The sequence below is a fragment of the Argiope bruennichi genome, chromosome 11 (genome assembly GCF_947563725.1).
Source record: "Argiope bruennichi chromosome 11, qqArgBrue1.1, whole genome shotgun sequence".
NCBI lineage: Eukaryota > Metazoa > Arthropoda > Arachnida > Araneae > Araneidae > Argiope > Argiope bruennichi.
Window position 1 is genome coordinate 1882665 of NC_079161.1, and position 21206 is coordinate 1903870.

The 21206-nt window shown below is 31.9% G+C and overlaps 2 protein-coding genes across 4 annotated transcripts in view; one reads left to right on the forward strand and one right to left on the reverse strand.

The window, feature by feature from the left end:
• LOC129957342 (uncharacterized) overlaps positions 1-14677 on the reverse strand; it is a 53333-nt gene extending 38656 nt beyond the window's left edge. The window contains exon 1 of one of the 3 annotated variants that reach the window (XM_056069619.1): positions 14180-14358. The gene's annotated coding sequence lies outside the window, so the exon portion shown is untranslated. Of the gene's footprint in view, positions 1-14179; positions 14359-14397 lie in introns of those variants that run through there. The other 2 variants (XM_056069620.1, XM_056069618.1) reach the window with 2 other exon arrangements.
• LOC129957268 (uncharacterized protein K02A2.6-like) lies at positions 57-1580 on the forward strand. Its single transcript, XM_056069523.1, has one exon. It carries the CDS (start codon positions 57-59, stop codon positions 1578-1580), a length of 1524 nt encoding a protein of 507 aa, XP_055925498.1.
• Positions 14678-21206: the final 6529 nt, after the last annotated feature.

Genomic DNA, 21206 nt, shown 5'->3' on the forward strand with positions numbered 1-21206 from the left:
CCCTAGTATCAATTTTCGCACCTAATCGTAGTTTACCATGTCTATCAGCAACACGAATGGTTCATTATGCACTTTTTCTCCAGGCATTCAGTTATACAATCAAGTATCGAAACACAAAGAATCATGGCAATGCCGATGCACTTTCACGGTTACCACTAGCAGTTGACAAGGACTGTGAGTACTTGACTGAAGCAGACGTGACAAATATTTCGCAAGTTGAATTAATGCCTGTTACAGCAACTGACATAGCTAGAGCTACTAAAAATGATAGGAAATTGTTCGAACTGTATGAAAGTTTAAAATCTGGAACTGAATTACCTGTGCCTTGGAAAAGTAGAGAATCTGAATTTTCATTGCAAAATGGTTGCATAATGTATGGTCATAGAGTACGCATTCCTGAAAAGTACCAGAATCAAGTTTTGGAAGAACTTCATGTTGGACATCCTGGAATTGTCAAAATGAAGGCCTTAGCTAGAAGCTATTGCTATTGGCAAGGTATTGATGCCAGTATAGCCAATTTTGTTCAGAACTGTTCAGCTTGTATCGCAACGAGGAACGAACCAGCAAGGATAAATCGACATCCGTGGGAATGGCCAAATGGACCTTGGCAAAGGATACACGTTGACTACGCTGGTCCTTTTATGGGGAAAATGTTTTTTGTAGTCTCTGATGCATATTCGAAGTGGATAGAAGTCATTCCGATGAAAAATATTACAGCTAGTTTTACAATTCATCATCTTCGTATCCTTTTTGCTCATTATGGAATTCCCTTAACTTTGGTTAGTGATAACGGCGCAAGTTTTACTAGTTACGAATTTCGACATTTTTTGAAACTGCATAATATTAAACATATAACTTCAGCACCTTACCATCCTGCTACGAACGGACAGGCAGAAAGAATAGTGCAGTTGTTCAAAGCTTCGTTGAAATCGAGTAGAGGTGATTCTGGAGATCTAAATGTGAAATTACAAAGATTTTTATTACAGTATAGAATAACTCCACATTCTCTCACGGGAGAAACTCCGAGTGCCTTGTTTTTGAAGAGATGTATTCGCACTAGGCTTGATCTTTTTAAACCAAATTTGAGAGACAAAGTTGTTCAGAAACAGAGTTCGAGACTTGGCACAGAATCTATCTTGCGTGAGTTTCAGGAAGGGGAGAAAGTAGCCGTAAGAAATTATTCCGGACCTAACAAATGGAAAATTGGAACAATTATAAACCGAGATGGAACTTTGAGTTATAGCATACAAGTTGGAACTGAAATTTGGAAGAGACACGTAGATCAAATAAGGAAATGTGGGAAGTCGATTGAATTATCCCAAGCTGCTACTGAAATTCCAATTTACGATAAAGAATTGAATTTTCCAGATGAGCCAGTATCCGATGATGTTGCTGAATCGGAACCGCCTGCACCTGTACCTGAAGTTTCCCCTGAACCTAAGGATGTACCTGTATCTGCCACTCCAAGTGATGATATGCCACCTAGCCCTGTACCAGACGCTTCCGGAAAGACGAAAACTGATGTGCCACTCCGACGCTCAAACCGAATCAGGAGACCTCTAGAGAGACTCCACCTGTGACTCTATATTTTGTCGGGGAGGAACTGTTATGTATCTGGCAACAGCCAGATTAGAGAAAGGAACTGTTATGTATCTGACAACAGCCAGATTAGAAAAAACCTTCCAGGCTGTGTGACGCGCGCGTGTTGTTTGTACCTTTTTGAGTTTCGTAGTTCTTCGTATTGTACTTGTTCGGTGTAGTTGTTGTTATGCTCGTTCGTGCCTGTGCATCTTAATACTAATAAATATTCTTTGCGTGTATGTGAAACGAATCGTATCGTCTCTCGGTCTACCTGGCATACATGACAAAAGAGTTGGCGACGAGGATGGGATCTTCGAACATTAGTACATTAGAAAGTACATAAGTAAACAAATCTAGAATACAAAAATGATTCCATTAAAGAGTTTCTTTTTACAAATTTTTTCAATTTTAAATTCAGTAAAATAAAACCTTAAATTAGAATAAATAATTAAGATACTGATATTTTATAGATCGGTTTTGTGGAAAAGAGAGACCTCTTCATGTGCACTGCCGTCACGTGGCAGAGCAGAACGCAAGGTTTCGGAGGGCAGTCCTCCATTCGTCGCGTGTTTGGCGGTGGATTGTTTCTGGGCCATCTTAGACGAGAAAAAAATGAAGTTCACAACGAAAGAGCCTACCACGTAAAATAATTGAGAACTGCTCTCTGAATAACGTCTCATGATTTCGTGAACTTTTTCAAGCAGCATTCTTGATTGCCCACGGGAATAATTTTAACAGTAAGATTATAAAAAAATTTTTTTTTTCTATTCTATATATGCAATTAATTCAGAAATACTATAATATATTTAATATTTTTATTAATCTTTTTGTAATTTATTATGGAATTTTGCATTATTTAATTGATAGAAAAGCACTCATTTTAATTTATAACATAAGAAAAGCCCTAGCCGCCTTCGATGACAATCTAGCTATTCGTACATCATATCAATAGTACTAATTTAGTTTATTATCAGCATTTTCTAAATAGTTTGAAGACCGCTGCAAGAAACCTAAAGGAATCAAGTTATTTAATTAAAGTTATGCGATGACTTTCTAAAGCTCGGTGCATCGTAAAATAAACGCGCTCCTTGCAATATGCTGGCGTTTTCAATTAGCCTACGAACAGCTACGCCTTCCTTGATGGTCATCTATTAACAAAATAAGATCTATTTCATATTTTGTTGAAAATCTTCTTTCATTAGATATCAATTCTAAGTTAAAACGAACTGTCCGGCTTTTAAAAAATACATATAAATGAATGCAAGAAATATTTTCGCAATGTAACTTTAAAAAAAAACTTATCCATACTGCGATAAAAAATGAAACCAAAACTCTTGGAGCGTCCACTGTGTTTCTCATTTTCCGAAAAGCTACTTTCTTCTCAATATTCGCCTTGTCGCAACTTATGAATGCACTGATCAATAGCAGATGTCTCACTCTCACAACAACTTCGTGTGACAATTCGTCTATTGATTATTTTTACGACCCTTCATTGATTCTTGTGGCTTTTTTATTCTCTCCCATCCTCCATGAAAAAAAGGATGAAAATTCTTCAGAATACCTTCGCTTCACGAAACGTTTCAATATGCGCCTACCTAGTTCACTTGACAAGCGTCAACGCTACATGAGAGTGTAAGGATGCGCATTAAAGAACCGCGGTCAGAACGGAAGGTCGTAGATTCCAGATCTGATTTGCCGTACTCTAAATTCATCAGGGTCAAGCGTCTTCCTAATAATACATAGTCGAGGCGAAAGAGGGATGGCGGCTCGTTTTATAAGGGGGTTCCAAAAAATATTCCTCTCGCAGTTTTAAAATAGGCCATAAATCTAAGTCAAATAACGCAGAATTGTGATATAATGTCCTATTTTCTTCTGAAAGTCCAGGCGATTCCAAAATAGGTTGGCCGTGCTTTTCAAGTATCACGTAAAAACCCCACTGACAAAATTCCTTTCTCTTTTCTTTTTTTTTTTTAATAAACCGCTTTAATTTAGTTAGTTTGCTTCGCGACTCTGTTTTGTACTAAGTCTCATTTTCTTAGATGGTTATGCAAGGGGGAAAAAATGTTATTACAGATAAATAACCTGCACGTGAGATTGCATCACTCTTGGGGTCCTCTCGCCTCTTATATTAGATTAAAAAATGAAAGGCACATCCGTTCCTTTGAAAAGTGCGAAATTTTGGGATGATTCAGTATAGGACATTCAGCAAATGCACCATCAGAGGATATGCCACAGCGTTTTGCCCTCACTACAGTTATGTCTCGTTTTAAACACGATGGCTATTTACATTCGGGTCAGATACTTTAGAGAAAGATACTTGAATCGTCCGAATTCCCCGCTCCAAACTTGCTAAAGGGTGCCTGATCCCAAAAAATTTAGAAAGACTCTCTTACGTGGCAGTTCGTAAATACAGTCATTGTTGCTCGTTAAAACCCATAGTACACTGATGGAGCATTTTTTTTGAGGTGACACAAAAGTTATCTATACTATTCAAGGAAAATTTATTTTTACAAATATTGACCTGATAAGTTCAAGCATTTTTAAATTTTTATTCTTTAATCAATACGCTGATTCCGAAGCTACTGCTCTATGTAAATTTCTTGGAAGGGAATTTGACTAGGCTTCAATAAGACAAAGGACTTCATAAATGACATTGAAATTTGAAGAAAAGAATCGTTGGCTATTTGTTATTTTCTCCTGAGATATGGAAGAGATTTATTGCTTAAGTTGAGAGATATGGAAATTCAAGTTTTTTGTCCAGCACTGTCCGCTGCATGTTCTCTGTAAATATTTTAAATCGTTTGTATCACGCCTCAAAATATTTTGTATATTTACTATGAATTTCCAAGGGTAATGCGCCTCTACTGGCCATATTTTGAAACTAGTTTTTTTTTTTAATTTTTTGAATGAGTTTGCCATTTGTTTATTAAACTTCTCACTTATGACTTTTATCTTTTACTCCTTTTCTGATGATTGGTTTTAATAATGGACCTCTGACCGCTGTTACGCCACCCAAGATCAATTCAAAAGAACCCGATTGAAGCAAGGAAATAGGAGGCATAGGAAAATAAGACATAGCAGGAAAAATCTTTAATATCTCAGTTAATGTTTTAATTCCACTAACTGCATTAGAGAAAATGCTATTTTTTAAAAATTAAACATGTTTTTTTTTCCTTCCTAAATTCAGCACTGCTGGGATTGGCAAGGTGCTATCGAAAGCACGCTCTCAGTATTTGACGAAATCAACAATAAGCCTTGCAGGACGGAAGAAGTCGTCAATAGCTTCAAACAACAACAACAAAAAAAAAATCAGAGGACAATTAAATTCATTCGTCATCTAAGATATATTCCTGCTCTGTACTTCAATGTGCAATCATCCAATAACTTCGACATCAAAGTGTCTCACATTCAGCAGCCAAGGAAAGAACACCATCACAAATTCTCAATTTACTATATATACGTAGTTATCTATTTCAAAAAGTTTCAATTTCCATAATTTGTGCATCCAATTATTGTTCTAATTTACATCATGATTTTATACTGCTTTATAAATCGCCATATACTGCTAAGAAATGTACTAGGTTAGTATTCTTCATAGTATAACTATATTTATTATTATTATTGATATTTCTTTTTTCACAGTCACAAAGCAGCTAGTTCTTTTGAAGTCGGATACAGTTATTATCATTAACTACATAGGTTTGTATTTTCTGTAAATACTTTGTTTTAAATCAAATTCTCATGCCATGTACATCAAATCATTCATTGATGGTTCTAGGTAACAGTTTTTACTGTGTGGTACTTTATTAAGCCCGGATACTTTAATGGCCGGAGTAGAATACCGTGCAATGAAAAATATGTCTTGTGGATTCTGCCTTGGGTTAGAATCCATCAAACCAGCCTTTCGCAGCACATCTGGGGCAGCGAAGAAAAGAACTCACATTTTTTTAAGAGATCCGCATGCATCTATGCGCCTCTGGATAAATAACTAAAACATAGCATCCTAGTTAGTATAGTATGCTCTGATTTAATTTTGTCACCTCATGCATTTTAAGGATCGCCAACAAAGCTTTTCTGATTTCATTCCTTTTATGTCTGCACTCGATTGCGCGGGCTGATATAATATTTTAGAATTATCAAGGACTGCAGAAAAACCTGAAATTATTATACAATTGCATGCATTGTTTTCTGCTATCAGCATTGCTTTTTCTCAAAATTAGATTTTTAAAAAAATCAAATTTTGAAATAGCAAATTCAATTAACGTTAGAACACATTGTTCAAGGTAGATGACTTCGTTGAAAAGTCGATTTTAGGCGAAATATCTTTTATTTAATATTTTGGGACAGTTTCTTTTTTATTAAATCGTTTTTGAATTTTGTTTCTATGTTCGATTTTACGGAAGTTACATTGATTTTTATATATTGTTAGCTTTCGCTTTAATGCTATTTTCTTAAATCCTAAACTTTGATAAGATCTCACAAATCAAAATCTACTGTTATTCTGCAAAAGAACCCCCCCCCCCCCGCCATATACATGCTCCTACAATAACGTTTGCATTCAAGCAATGTTAAATCTCTATCCCGACCTTCTCAAAATTCTCTTTTAAAGATTCAACACAATGCGACTATTTTAATTCATAATTGTGGCTTTTTTAAGTTGTAAAATAAAAATAAGTGAATCTAAATAAAATATAAAATTTAAGTAAAAAAAAAAAAGACAAAAAGCAATAATTCATGAAAATTATTTTTATTAATTTTATTTGTCTTCAGATTGTTTTTTATAGCAACAAACAAATAGATAAAATTGATAACAATTCCCAAAATCGTGATTAGGAAAAACGCACTCAATCTTATCCAACGAGTTCAAAATCTCATACGAAAATTTCATCATGAAAACGACCCATTTTCATGCACTCCTCCGCTGAACTGTTCCTGCGAGAAAGCCATTTTGTGATCGGTCTTTTCTATAAAACTATGTTGTAGCTATCGCATAGCCGCAGTTATGTTGTTATAAAAGAGATGCCAGAATAGGAGAGAAAAACTAGAAGATTGTTTTTTATTTGATTCTTCTGCGTATTAACACGAGGTGAGTTTGCAACTTTTCAGAGTGTTTAATATGGTGGCTAAAAAATAAAATAAAATAATGCTTTAGAAGTGAATGGAATTGAAGATTCTAGAGCATTCCCTCTGTGTCTCACATATAAAAAAAAATTTTATAATGAAAAAAAAATCAAACATTCAAATAAGCATGAAACACGTGCAAAAAGTGATCGGGAGGATGAAGAAAAGCAGAACTTCAACGTGAAATGAACTTAAGTAAAAATACATTTTCAAAAATAAAGTCGAGTAATAACATGACTAATTCAAATTTTGTTGCCGCTTAAGAAACGGTGAAACGATAGAAGCCATTTGCAGATGGCCCTTTAGTTTTTCTTGAAAGCCTGGATATTTTTTCGTGATTTCATAAACTAATGCAGAAAAATTGCCGATATTTCATTTCCACCAAAATAGTTAAGAGGCAAAACTGTGGTCGATGTCAGCAGGTTACGAATTTAAATTCAACATCAGAATCTTCTATTACCAATGATACTATTAGTTTTGCTTTGTGCACATGTATTGATAACTGATTCCAGGACGCTGTCAGGCATTGGCACCACAGTCACCAACATTTTTGAAGACATCGTCGTTTTTGATAAATTGCAATGCTGCACAAGACTTAAAGATCTGATGAAGATGCGCTTATTTTTCCAAGGAAATAAGATGCGCCTAAGCTGAAAAGACGATTACAACAGATTTTACAACTTTCCGATTTGCTGACACATTTTGCGAAAGGAATAGACTGATAAAAAATTGCATGCACTCTATCAGTGTCAGTATGTGCATGTGAAAGGAGTTTCAATAAACTGCGAATAATTCAAAATTATACACGTGCCAGACGCATAGAATAAGATTAAAAACGTTTTTTGGAAAAAGAGTTGTTTCATGTAACAGAAGATAAAATACATAAAAAAAAACTGCATAAATATCTTTAAGACCTACTATTAGTTTCAGTGGTGTATCATATTTTCCAATAAAACACAACAAATTTGTCTATTTGTAGTTACGTCTATTTTGTAATATATATATATATATATATATATATATATATATATATATATATATATATATATATATATATATATATATATATATACTAATTTTTTTGCAATGTGAAATATACTATAAAATATCTGTAGAGGGCTGCTTTATTTATTTGTAAATCGAAATTTATTGCTTATAGCACGCTTAAATATATAGCAAACGCATTCTTACATTTTTCACTCTTGTGATAAATGCAGTAAAAAAAAAAAAAAAAAAATGCTAAAATGTTGTGTAATGAAAGGTTACAAGGGGACATATAAATAATACATGTTAATGTAATTGAATTCAAGGATTTATAATTTAATCATTAGATCCCATTTTCGTGTTTTCTTTGAGCTTGAATTAATTTTAAATGGTTTTAACTAAGAAAACAGAATTACGCTATTTGAGACTGACTTTATAAGTGATGGGGGTAATCATTATATTTTTTGAAGTATACAACCAGAATAATATTTTACGAAGAAAAAAAATCTTTGCTACATTTTGACAATTTTCTTTTATACTCTGTTCCCTCCATCGGGCAGATCGCAAATCGGAATTTAATGCCATTCCTGACAACGATATAAAAGAGATTACATGCTTATTTATATGCCCATTACTCTGACGGAAAGAGTTACTTGCCACTTGTTGGGCAAACTCGAGACGAATCTGTTGTCACTAATTGCTTGAAAGTAACTTCAATAAAACAATATCAGTAGCAACTGATGGAACATTAAGCATAGAAAAGCGAAACGGAAAGTTCCGCGTCTTCGTAAAATATATATATATACACACACGTCTTTTTATTGCGTGACTCATCAAGAAATACCTTGTTTACACATCTTTTTGAAGTGGATAACTATAGTTATGAGCTTGGCTAAAAACCATGAGTTAGATCGCGTAAGACCACTACATCACTAACAATGACGAAAACATCTAGTTTTCTTATCTTTCACACAATAAACGGAAGAGCAGCATTTAAAAGATTCGCTGCTTTTGCTGAAGAAATAAAATTATGTTGATAACAAAAAGATTTTGAATCTGCTGCGTTCAATGATCACAACTGGCTAAAATTTTTAACCTTTGGATGGATATGACCTCGCATTTAAAACGACTTTAAACAAGATATTGCAAACAGTTGTTTCGCCATTAGAAGTTATTAATTTCAGACAAATATTATGCTTGCGCACCGCAGAATTAGATAAAGGTACTCCGTAGAAGAAGCCGATAAAAATGGCAGATGATTTTAATGCCAGTGGTTTGTTTAACCTATTTAACTGAAACGAGTAAAAAAAAAATAAAAAAAAAATAAATAAAAATAAAGCAGAAATATTAAAAAAAGACTAAAAAAAAAAAAAAAAAAGGTTTGAAAGAAAGGGAAAAAAAGTAGTTCAAAGTTCCACCTTTGCCAGCAAGAGTGTATCTATAAATTTCCTTACTTCGGAATCGATTTCAATTTTGAAAAATCAATACAAAACAGTATCCGAAAACGATCTTGAGTGGTGTTTCTCGATGCGAAAATTTGAGAAGAAGCTTGACCGAAGAATACCGCACAAAGAAGAAGATGGCCCCAAAGTAAATTTAAAACGACAAAAATGAAGGAGATGAAACGGAAAGTTAAATTCATGAAAAGGTAAAATTTTGAATTTTAAAATGCAATAAAAATATTTCTTGTGCTCTGTAGAGAAACAGCTCAATTTTCTTTAATCGAGTATTGAATTAACTTTTTGCAAGTGGATGATAATCCTTTTCTTGACTTAAATAATGAGTGGGAAACCCAGCGAGCAGGTGGAACAATCGAAGTATGCACAACGGCTTTACACAACGGTACGCACAACGGTGACGATAAAACTTTTAAATTAAAACACGTAGTTCAAATGCATATCATTTGAAAATCGGTCAACTTCCAAACCAAGAAGTTCAATTTTGAAAATTTTTTGTTGGCAGTTTTTAGAGGATTATATTTTTACGATTCTTCCATTTTAAGCGCTCTTAAATGCAAAATAAGTAATGCAAAAATATATAAGTAAAATATTTGTGGGCGTTTCACAATTTATTAAATGCAAAAATTCTGACATCGTGTCTATTTCTTTGAAAAGTTGGCTTTAAGTCATGGAGAATGATTCACTGAAAAGTACATATTTGAGAGTAATGTGGCTGGTGCTGTTAACGCGTGCGCATGACAACTTCAGACTTAGCTTAAGCTTCTACTAAAAAAGTTCTCGACAATTTTGAAAATAAAGTTGCGAGGATTCCACAGTAGCGGTTCGAACTTTTTTTATGATAGTTCTAATTTTAAACTCGCAAGTTTAACCTTTTCAATTTCTCTCATAAGTAAAAAAAAAAAAAAAAAAAAAAAAAAATCGGAACTCGAGGTTTTGATGAAATGCCACGTTTTAGACCTCTTAGAAAAACACATTTTTGGCATTTGCCTGTCTGTCTCTGACAAAGATAACTCAAGAATGCTTATTAGAGTTAGAGAGATGAAATTTGGTATACCTGTCTATCACCAAAGTTTTACATTTCTATCAAATTTTGAACAAAATCCGTTCAGAGGAAGGAAGTCTGTTACAGTATAAGTTAATAAGATAATTAAAAAACGAAGAAAACTAGCTGGATATAATTCGGAACATAGATTTAACATTCACAGTATAGACAACTATAAAATTTTGAGCCAAATCGAACAAAGGGTTGATTGTCTATGGGTATATAGAACTTTCAGAAACATGTAAACAAAACATCACGCAAATACAATGTCCCTAATTTATCAAATTTGGAATGTGATTTTGTGCTGCAAATGTAGTTCTGTGCCAAAATTGTTTCAGTCGGTTGGGAGAAAGTTCTCTAAAATACAAATTTGGCTTTCGGTATATATTATACCAGGGATTAATCGCTAAAGCAACTCGTCAAGGATCAAACGATAGATTCAGCAAAAATGCTAAATTCAAGCCAATTGTAAATATTTCGTAACTGCTGCACTCCAATGCTACGCAAGGCGGGTTGAATTCTACTTTAATGCATCCACAATTTGTCGCCAAAATGGTAAACCAAATAAGTAATCTTCTAGCAACCCTAATGCTTATGTGTTACTATATTTTACCCTTGTTGATATGTATATGAACTATTTTATGAGAAATGCTAAATTAAAAATAATCGATAAATAAATATCGATTAAAGAATTTAATTGTATATTATAATTAAAAAAATTATTGCTAATAAAATATTTTAGTGTTATTTTTAATATGAATTATGAAGAGATAATAGTTATTTCTTAGCACTTCTAACTGAATTATTTTATGTTAATTGAAAACATATTTTTAGGATTATACTATTTTATTTAAAATTAACTTATTATTCTAATTAAAAACGTCTGCACAGGCTTTTTGGAATCATTTGCATTGTTAATATAAATTCTTTGTAATCTGGCAATTCTGTAAAGGATTTTTCCCCCCTATTACGTAATGAATTATTTGCACCTTTTAAAATTCTTTTCTTGAATGAACGGTTCCCTTGATACTTTGTCATTTCTTTATAATTAATGCATCTCCTCTCTGTACATGAGAAATGAATGGAATGAAGTATGTGCAATAATTACTTAAAATTTCTTTTGAAAAATGCCTAAAAATGCGCGTGTAGCTTCTGAACTAGGAACGGACGTTTTTTTTTTAATTATTATTATTATTATTATGCAGTACTGTTTCTGTCATTCTCAGAATCCTTATGCTCAATGTGCTAGAGAAGCTACCAAGTTCAGGTTCCCGCAGCTAGCGAAATAGTAGGATGTTTTTTTTTTTTTTTCTTTTCTTCCTCTTTTTTTAAAAAAATTCTGCGGATGTTTTTTCAGATACCGAATTCATCGCGTGTTTTAATTTTATTGTCTAAATCAGAGATCGGTGCAGCCGGTTTGCAAAGTTTCTTCATTTCAGAATTGAAAGGATATTCAGCATTAGTGATCCATTAGAGTTAGGAAAAAAAAGTGTCCTTGCATAGAATAATAGTGATCAATGCATCTCATAATTTTAGCAAACATACTAGCTAACAGTAATTGTTTATCTGGCCCGCCATCTTAATTGGCGAGTTAAGGGACACACTTATTGTCTGGGACAACACTTTTATTGGAGAGTATGCGAGAAAGTTTTGGGTCGACCGCTAGTTTCGTGTAATTATTGAATTGAAGAAATGCAATGCTGAAACTGATAGGATTTTTATTCATTTCAATAATGTCTGAGGAATTCTCTTAAAGAATTTACAATTTTCCCAAAAATCTCAATACATTTTCATGATTCTAATTGTAGGGTCACCAATCGCCAGAGTACTTTCAATATTTCATAACAAAATTCTTATTCTTCACTATCTTTGGGGATGCTTTCTTTTTCATCATTTGGATTTTGATAATATTTCGAAGAGTTTATCTCTTGTTTGAATTTTTTATATGTATTCAAATTATTTCAAATAGAAATAAATTATTTCCTGAAAAATCGAGCAGTTAGGTGGTTTTATATTTATTAAATAGAATAAAAATTGCACTTTTGCTTTACTGAAATAAAAGTCAATAAAAATGGATTTATTGAGGAAAAATATGAAACCGTGGAATTGTCTTCACTAATTGTATTACCTTAAAAAAGTATTCTGCCTTTTAATTTTGGAAGTGGAAATCAAAAGCGAAAAAAAAAAAAACTTTAATAACCACAAGTTTTGTTATTTTTAATTTACAAGCTATCAATTTTGCTTCAACCAAAACACTTTTAAAGTGAAATAAGAGCTATCTATTATTTTCCTGTACCTTACTAGATTAATTAATAAGTCTTTAAATTTTATTATGAAAGGGATTTTAAAAAATATTTTTTCTTTGCGATTTTATATAGTTCTAAAGCATAAAAATAATATTTTCAAAATATATACTTTGAATAGCAAGATGTTAATAATCAACAAAAATAATGCGTTCAGTATCCTTTTCCGCCAAAAGGAAAGCATTCATGTCACAAAAGAAGCATCAAAATCATTGTAAAAAGAAAATTTTTTAATACGTCCAAATATACACTGTAACAATGCATATACATAAAAATTTAGTTCTTTAAAACTGTGGCATTTTTATAAATAAATTCAATGTATTTCTATACTCCACAAAAAGAATATTTCGCCGAGTTCATCGAGCGCTCTAACATCTCGGAAATACTTTCACGTCTCAGTCGAGGCTCAGAGAAATCCGGTATTCAAGAAAAAGAAAGAAAAATTACTTTAAAAATTAACGGTCCACCTATTCTCGCTCGCTCACTATCGCCCGGACTTTGAGTGTTGAATGCATCATAAATATTTAAATATCGCTCTAATGGAATGTAACATTATCAACAGAGAAGTGGTCTCGGTACATAGAATAAAAATTTCTGTGTATCCAATAGAAAAATCCAGAAACAAGAATTTTGCATATATTGAGACAGTGAAAAAATAAAAAGGAATATATATATAAGAAAAAAAAGGGGGGGGGCATTTTAGAAATAGAAATTCACAGAGGATTGAAAGTTGTACCTGAAAAAACAATACACACTTGTCTGAGTCTTATGTTATTCTTACTCTCTGTTCCAATAGCCGTCTCTTTCCTAACTAAAAGAATCATTCTTACTTTAAATCCCACAAAGCTTCCGATTTATTAAAATTACATCAAAAATCGTTTTTTAAAGTGAAATTGAGCTCAATAAACAAAAATTGGGAATATAAAGAAACAATTATATATATATAGTGAGAAAAAAAAATTTAACAAATAAATCTTCATATTTTTTTTTTTTAAATTGCAACTCAGTTATAAATATTTTTGACAGCATAAGAGATCTAAATTCTAAAAATCTGATAAGTCAGATGAAGTGGTATCGAAATATATAAAAATAACAGTAGACTTAAGGCTTGTCCAAACATTGGAAAACACATTCAAAAAGCATTTTGAAATTCCAGAATATATAAAGAATTGTATTTTGCAATTTGCATTATTATTTATCGAATCTCTACATATCAAAATCTTTCTACGAGTTTTCAAGTTCGACATATAGAAATTTCACAGTACTTACTTTTTTCATCAACATCATTCAGAATCATAATAACAATATGAATAGAAAATTTCGCATTTTTTTTTTTCTCCTACTAACCTATGTGAACGAAAGGATAATTAAGACGGTAATGGCTTTCAGCGTGCATTATCAATAATTACTAATCTGTATATTTCTTTTAAAATTTAGAGCGCATACGAGAGTCTGAATTACGATTCATATGGGATTTGTAACCACTTTTGCAGAGCAGGTATTTCAAAACGTCTTCTACCCAAAAAACCGAAGGAAAGGAAATGGACAGTAATTTTCTTTAAAAAGGAAAACATTCGAGAAGGTAGTTTTTCATCGAATCTTGCAATTCTTTCTACGGCCACGAATACAAACAAGAATTAAATGCATATTTAATAATGACCCATGAAACGAGAAAAGCCGAAACTTACTAGTGATCGTGCGAATTCTGTCTTAAAAATGACGTTCTTCGGTGGAATGGAAGTTATCGAATCAAACATCAGACGTTCTCGAAATCCGCCATTTTTCGCCTGCTGTCACGGGAACGAATCGTGTTGGCAGTAACAGCTCGTTTGTTAGCATACGCTACACCTGTACACCAAAACAATGTCAGATAACGGGCTCTTTAAGAATGATAAGAGACTCTTACCTCTTTCTTCAGTAGCGAGTGGTCTCCGAAATCGAAAGCAGATGCAGACGGCAATGCATTGGATCGAACACTTGTTATTTGAAACCCATAAACGAATGAATCAACGGCTGGATGCACGTTCACCGGTTGGAAATGGACTTCGGACCGAGATAAAAAGCGCAGGACAATAAAAATAACATTAGAGTGGGAAACCGTTTCAGCGCATCTGCCGTTTGACTCCAATGTGATTTATTTCTCTCTTGGGAGAGCAAGATGCGGTTTCCACTGACCACAGTCTTCGAAAACAGGGGCATAGACACTAAAGCACCCCGATTATTTTTTCATAGTATAAATATCTATCTATATATAAAATGGTGACGCGTGTGGCACAAAAAACGCTTTTATTACTTATTGCTGAATGGCAACAGTCAAATGTAAGCAAATCACTATATGAACGTTTTAGATTGCTAAATAGATTTTTTTTTTTTACAGCTGCATTTAATTCAGAACTTTGCTAATTAGTGGAAATGCAAAATATTATTAGAAATGTTCTGGAAAGTATTGCATTTCATTCAGTTAAACAAGATGTAAAAGAAATAACGAAATAAACACCAAATAGAAAATTTGTCAAGTGCCAAAACGGGCTTAACCATTGCCAGATAGAAAATTTCCCATAATTTATCCCATCATTTAAAAATCACTATATGAACGTTTTAGATTGCTAATTTTTTTTTTTTTTTTTTTTTTTTTTTTTTTTTTTTACAGCTGTTATATTATTATCTGTTCAATTCCGGTCGACAGTTTGAACAGGAAAGAAAATGCAGCCCGAAGGACAGCGCACGCGCACCAACAGCTGTGGCAGAAATTTATTTCGCAAACAATTAACAATTTAATTAAGAAATAAAGCGACATTTGATGGTTAGCACGAGTAGCTCTTTTCATGCACAGCTTCAAAATGCATGTATGATACATTAACAATGAAAAGTTCGCAATAAAATGAATTAAATTTAATCTCAATGTTACTTTTAACGGTATTCTAATTTTTACGTAGCTTAGTAATATAGTATGAATCTTCAATCATAATAGCTTTGGAAGCAAAATGCTGCAAATTGTATCAGAATACATCGAAATTCCTATAGAATTCTAACTGTCTGTGAGCAAACCAATGAAAGAATTAAAGAAACGATTTTAAAAAATTCAATAATTTTGTAAATAATAATTGCGCAGAAAATTAGACACATGACTGAATTCAAAACTTAATCCGATTAAAAAAAGAATAAAATTTCTAACGATGTAATAATTAAATTAAATAAACTAATGTTATATCTCATTTCATGATGTATAGCATTTTTAACTTGTTAAAAATTTTATTATATTAAATTAAAACTATAATAACAATTGTAGTGTTTTATTTAATTCGTACAATATCAATATAACAGAAAAATGAACATAAAGTTTGAAAAATTCTTCCAATTAAAGAAAAATTATAAAGGATGAGCTTCAGGGTGAAATCAAAATCCGACACACGTGCACTTTTCAACATCTTGCGCCACTTTTGTTTCGTTATTATTTCACATTGCCTGACAATACATCTTTTCAGTTAAACTGTTTCAAAGTAAAAGCTGACATCTCTATATAAAACTAAATGTTTGAATCTTATACATTCCACGTCTCTAGACGGATTCAAACAAAACTAAGCGACATTTTTCTTGGCATCTAAAAGGATGAACTGCGCCATTAAAAAATAATCATAGTCATCAAAAGGGGGGTGAAATGGGGGTAGTTTCTCCAACACCTCCTAATGTACTTTAGGAGGTGTTGGTTTCCCGCCTCAACAAACATCATTCAAACATTGTCTATAAATATTCTTAAAATTATATAAAAAAAGTTTTTCAATGGCATCAATAATTTCCGAATGACTATTTCACTAAAGGAATCAATTTTTCCACAGTAACACACACTTTATTATTTTTTTTTTTGTTTAAATATTAAATTCATTTCACTGGTTAACCACATCCATCATTCGTCAGCTTTTGTCGATATTACAATTTTTTTTCCCTTCCAATATATTTTCCATTCGTGGTAAGTGAATTATAGTGTACACCCTGCTGCGCCAACAATGCCAAGTCGCCAATAAAAATGGCGGACAAAATAAACAAATACTTCCGCGGAACAGTTACGATTAGCATTTCCTGCCATATAATTAGAACTTTTTACTGATAAGTATTGTTTTTTTTTTTTTTTTTCCATACTGCCCGGCATTTGTAGAAGGCACCGGGCAGAATTTTTTAACTTAAAAAAAACATCCTACGGCTTCGCTAGCAGCGGGAGCGGGAACCTAGTAGCTTTACTAGCACATTGAACATAAGGACTGTGTGGATAACAGGAACTGTACATAATCAATTGAAAAGAAAGAACGGAGAAAGTAGGAACATTTTCCATACAAAATTTCAAACAAACATCCTTTTCCTAACTTCATCAACTCATAAAAAAATATATTCCACTCACCCTTCATCCATTCTGCCGGTTCGATATGAGACCATTCTCAATACAAAATTTCAACCAAACATCCTTTCCTAATTTCATCAACTCGTAATATATATATATATACTAGCAGACCCGGCCACGCGTTTCTGTGGCTAAGGTTTTTGTTTTATTACATAGTAGTAAACTATTCAAGGGAAACGGTAGGAGAACACCAGTCATGGGGACCACCATGCTTTTTTACACAGATGCCATTTGTAAAAAAACATGGGGACCTCCATGATTGATTTTCTACTACCGTTGATATTGAGCAAAAATCAATACAAAAAAAAATTTAAATTTCTTTATTTTTTATATTCAAGTTTGTAACAAATGAGTATATTACAAAGTTGTTAGTAAAAAACACGTAACATTTAAACTTATAAATGAGGTAGGTAGGGCAGATAGTTTTAAATCTTTGATAATAATGTTTATTATTTTGAATTATAAATACTTTTAATTTCAATTTAATTTAGCACTAATCGGTGCACAATATTTTTGGTTAACATGTCTTAAGCTAACACAAATAGATTTGACGGTTTTCCTACACGTGAACATGCTACATATAGTTGCCCATGAGAAAAACACGGATTTTCCAAATCTAAACCACAAATGGACATTGTCTGGCCTTGAGACATGGCAAAAGCTAAACGAATTGGAAACTGTAACCTTTTGAAGAGTATCGTAGATTCTGATGGTATCATCGAAATACGTGGCAACAGGACCAATTCTCCTTTAAACTTTCCAGTTAAAATGGTAGCTTCAAGTATACCGTTGCATAATCGAGGTGGATTCAAATTACGCAGGAGAATAATAGGTGAAGCAATCTTTAATCGAAGGTTAAAATATTTCTACACTTATTGAAAAAGTGTGAGAAGCTTTGTAACACTTTTTCATATATATATATTAATTAACTTTTGATCCTGAAGCCTTAAGTACCTCATAACCATCAAAATACATATATCATACAGTGTGATTTGATGTATAGCAAATATATAATAATATAACTATCTGATAATACTTACATGTATATATTTAAATTAAAGATTGTTGAACAATGAAGCACTAATAATTAAAAAGCAAGAAGAATTCCACTGTATTACTTTTACTATAATATGAATTCAATTTATACTTCAGTCTAAATAACACGTGGTCGGCTATGCTAATACCAAAAATTGAAAAAGTAAGAACAATTGAATTTCATTGTATTGCGTTTACTACGAAATAAATTTAACTTATACTTTAGCCTCAGCAACACGTGGTGGTTATGCCATTAAATTGTAGCTTATGTGAAACGTTGGTACTTTTAACACAACGCCATCTGTTAGAATACTTACTCAATCCAGTCAACAGATACCGCCATCTGTTAGAATCGCTTGGAGCTAACAGATAATTGTGACTGTCAAATAATGAACAAATAATTTGTTCCTTCTTAATACCTTCCTTCTTAGTATAAACCCTTTATGATGTATAATAAATCCTCTAACTTCAGTGATACAGATTCTGGCTTCCTCAGCTTAAAGGAAAGATTTAAAAAAAAAAAAAGTTCTATATTCCACACATGAAGTTGCTATGAGATTTATTCCGTCATTGATACATTTGTCTGTTGCAATAATTCAAAATTTATTTACAAAATGAAATCAGTTTCAGATACATTTATTAAATAATGATAAGCATTGTTTGTAGTTGAAGTGAATGATAGCCGAGTTGATGATAGCTGACATAACTTGATACGTACATGCAGTTTATTAGTAAAGAAATGAAAAACTGAAACGATTATTGCAACCATTTTTTATGCGAGTTCGCAAATTGTACAGACTAACTCTATGGCAAAGGATACCGACGTGCTCTGATTGGTTTAAGCCTTGGCATCTTTTTGGCAATGTTTTGCACTCATTATAGTGTAGTTATCGCTTATTTGGCTCAAACCTTGCAAAACTGAGCCAAACTGTTTCCGATCTTTGTTGATATTCTTGAATCCATTCCTAAAATATGTGTTAAAGAAATGCAAGAAATAAGTATTCAAAAGAAAGTATAAACTGTTTATATATTTATAAATCTGAATATTAAGTTAATAACAAATATCAAGATTAATAATTAGATTGTTAATAACTATATGAATCTAAATATCTTAACAAATATAGGCCATTGGCAGATAGACATCTTATAGTAATAATTTGAATACGAAATAAATAAATAAATATCACCTTGTGTTATTTTATTTTGCATGAATATTCAATAAGAATTATAATGATTTCTATTCCGTTTAATGTCAACTAAATATCTTAATACATACACTATATTTGCATATAAATATTTTATGGTAATGATTTTAACGTGAAAATTTAATAAAAAAAATGGCCGATCATTTCCCGTAAAATAAAAGCTTAATTTTCAAGTCTTATTTTAATAATACTTCACAGAAGAATTGCTTCCTGTGCTAATTCTTTATTTACAAGATCTGAAATACGAAAAATAGCTCTATTCTCATCAATCTCAATTATTTTATAATTGTATTTCTCTAGAAGATTTAATTTCTCCATTTTGAAAAATGGCAGGCAAAAAAGTATGTAGAAAACAAAACAATGCAACAGGGTTGCAGCAGCTACAGCATGTGCGAAAGAAATCGACCAATCAGAGCACGTCGGTATCCTTTGCCATAGAGTTAGTCTGTACAATTTGCGAACTCGCATTTTTTATTAACGTATCTTCAATAATTTATATAAAAAAAGATTAAATTTCATTTAGCATACAAATGAGTTAATATGTTTTTATTATCCGATTAGAGGAACTTATTATTGGCTCGTTCACTTAACTTTTTTACGATATCCTTAACAAAAGAAATAAAATCATTTAATTCAATGAAGGCAACAAATAAATGTTATTGCCGTACAACATTTTTCTTAGTAAACAGTCAGATAAAGAATCGGAATTCATTCAAAACGAAAAGTAATAATTATCCGTGTGCACCTCCAAGTATTTTTCCAAACTTCTTTATAATTAAAAAAAGCAGAATTTTAGTATGTTATATTAATTAGTGATCCGTTAAAACGTTTGTAATTAATCATTTTCAAATAAAATATCTTATTTCTGAGAATTGCCACCGTGCACAGTAATACAAAATTCAAACATACGATCGTGATACTTTATCCGTTGCAACGTATCAAATTTATTGTATGCATTAAAAAATAATTGTGGAAAATGATATCTTATTCTTGAGAAACGTTTTCGGATAGGATCATAAATAATTCGATCATTCCGATTTGAAACGTAACGCAAATGCGTGAGTTTTTCTACGCCAGTTGGGGTAATGCTATGCTGATTAGAAATTTTTAATTTCTTTTGTTCTGTTTTATTTTAATTCAAAAGTACTTAAGAATGAATCTGAAAGATCGATTAATTAACAATGTTTAATTTTAAATACATCAAACATTAAGAAAATAAATAGAATCGTTTCAAATAATCAGCCGAAAAATCTTAAGCCTAGCCTCATGACTGTTGGGAAAAAAAAACTGAAGCCGTACTCATTTGGCGGTGGGAAAAATGAAGATTTTTTTGGCGGTAAAGTTAGTTTTTAATTAATAATTAAAATTCTAATTAAAAATTCAAAAAAAGGGCTATCCTATCTTTTAAGTTAGATCAAACTGCACACGGTGTGCAAATTTGATTAAAATCGGTTAAGTAGTTTAGGAGTCCATCGCGGACAAACCACGTGACACGTAATTTATATATATATATACTCCCGTATATATGAAATTATGAAGAGAACCAACCGTTAGAACACCAAAAGAATTACAAGAACTGCGAAGAATTCCATTGCAGCTGTCTTTTAAAGTGAGAATGCAAACGATAAAGCGCATACTGAGAATTAAGAATTGCAAAAGAATAAATATTTTCTGTTCGTATTCACATTAAAAAAAAAGAAAGAAGAAAATAACTTTTAATTATAAGCTTAACTTTCTTTATTTAATAAACTTTTAATTATAATAAAGAACAAAATTAAAATCTTTAATCGATATTTTTTTAATATTTTTAATTTAACATTTTTCATAATATAGTTGTAGTTTATGTACAACTCAACCATTGCAAAAAAGCAGTAAACAAAACAGCATTATGGTTGCTAGAAGAGCGATCCGATGGGTTGCAATATTGGCGACAAACTCGGGAGCACACTATTCTTCACTTTATCCGCCCTTTTTAATATAGAAGCTCAGTCGTTTAAGAAAATCTTTTCCCTTCTTTTGAAGTTATTGCATTTTCTTTCACTTTTTGGCTTCATTTCATCTCATATTTTAGAATTAAAAAAT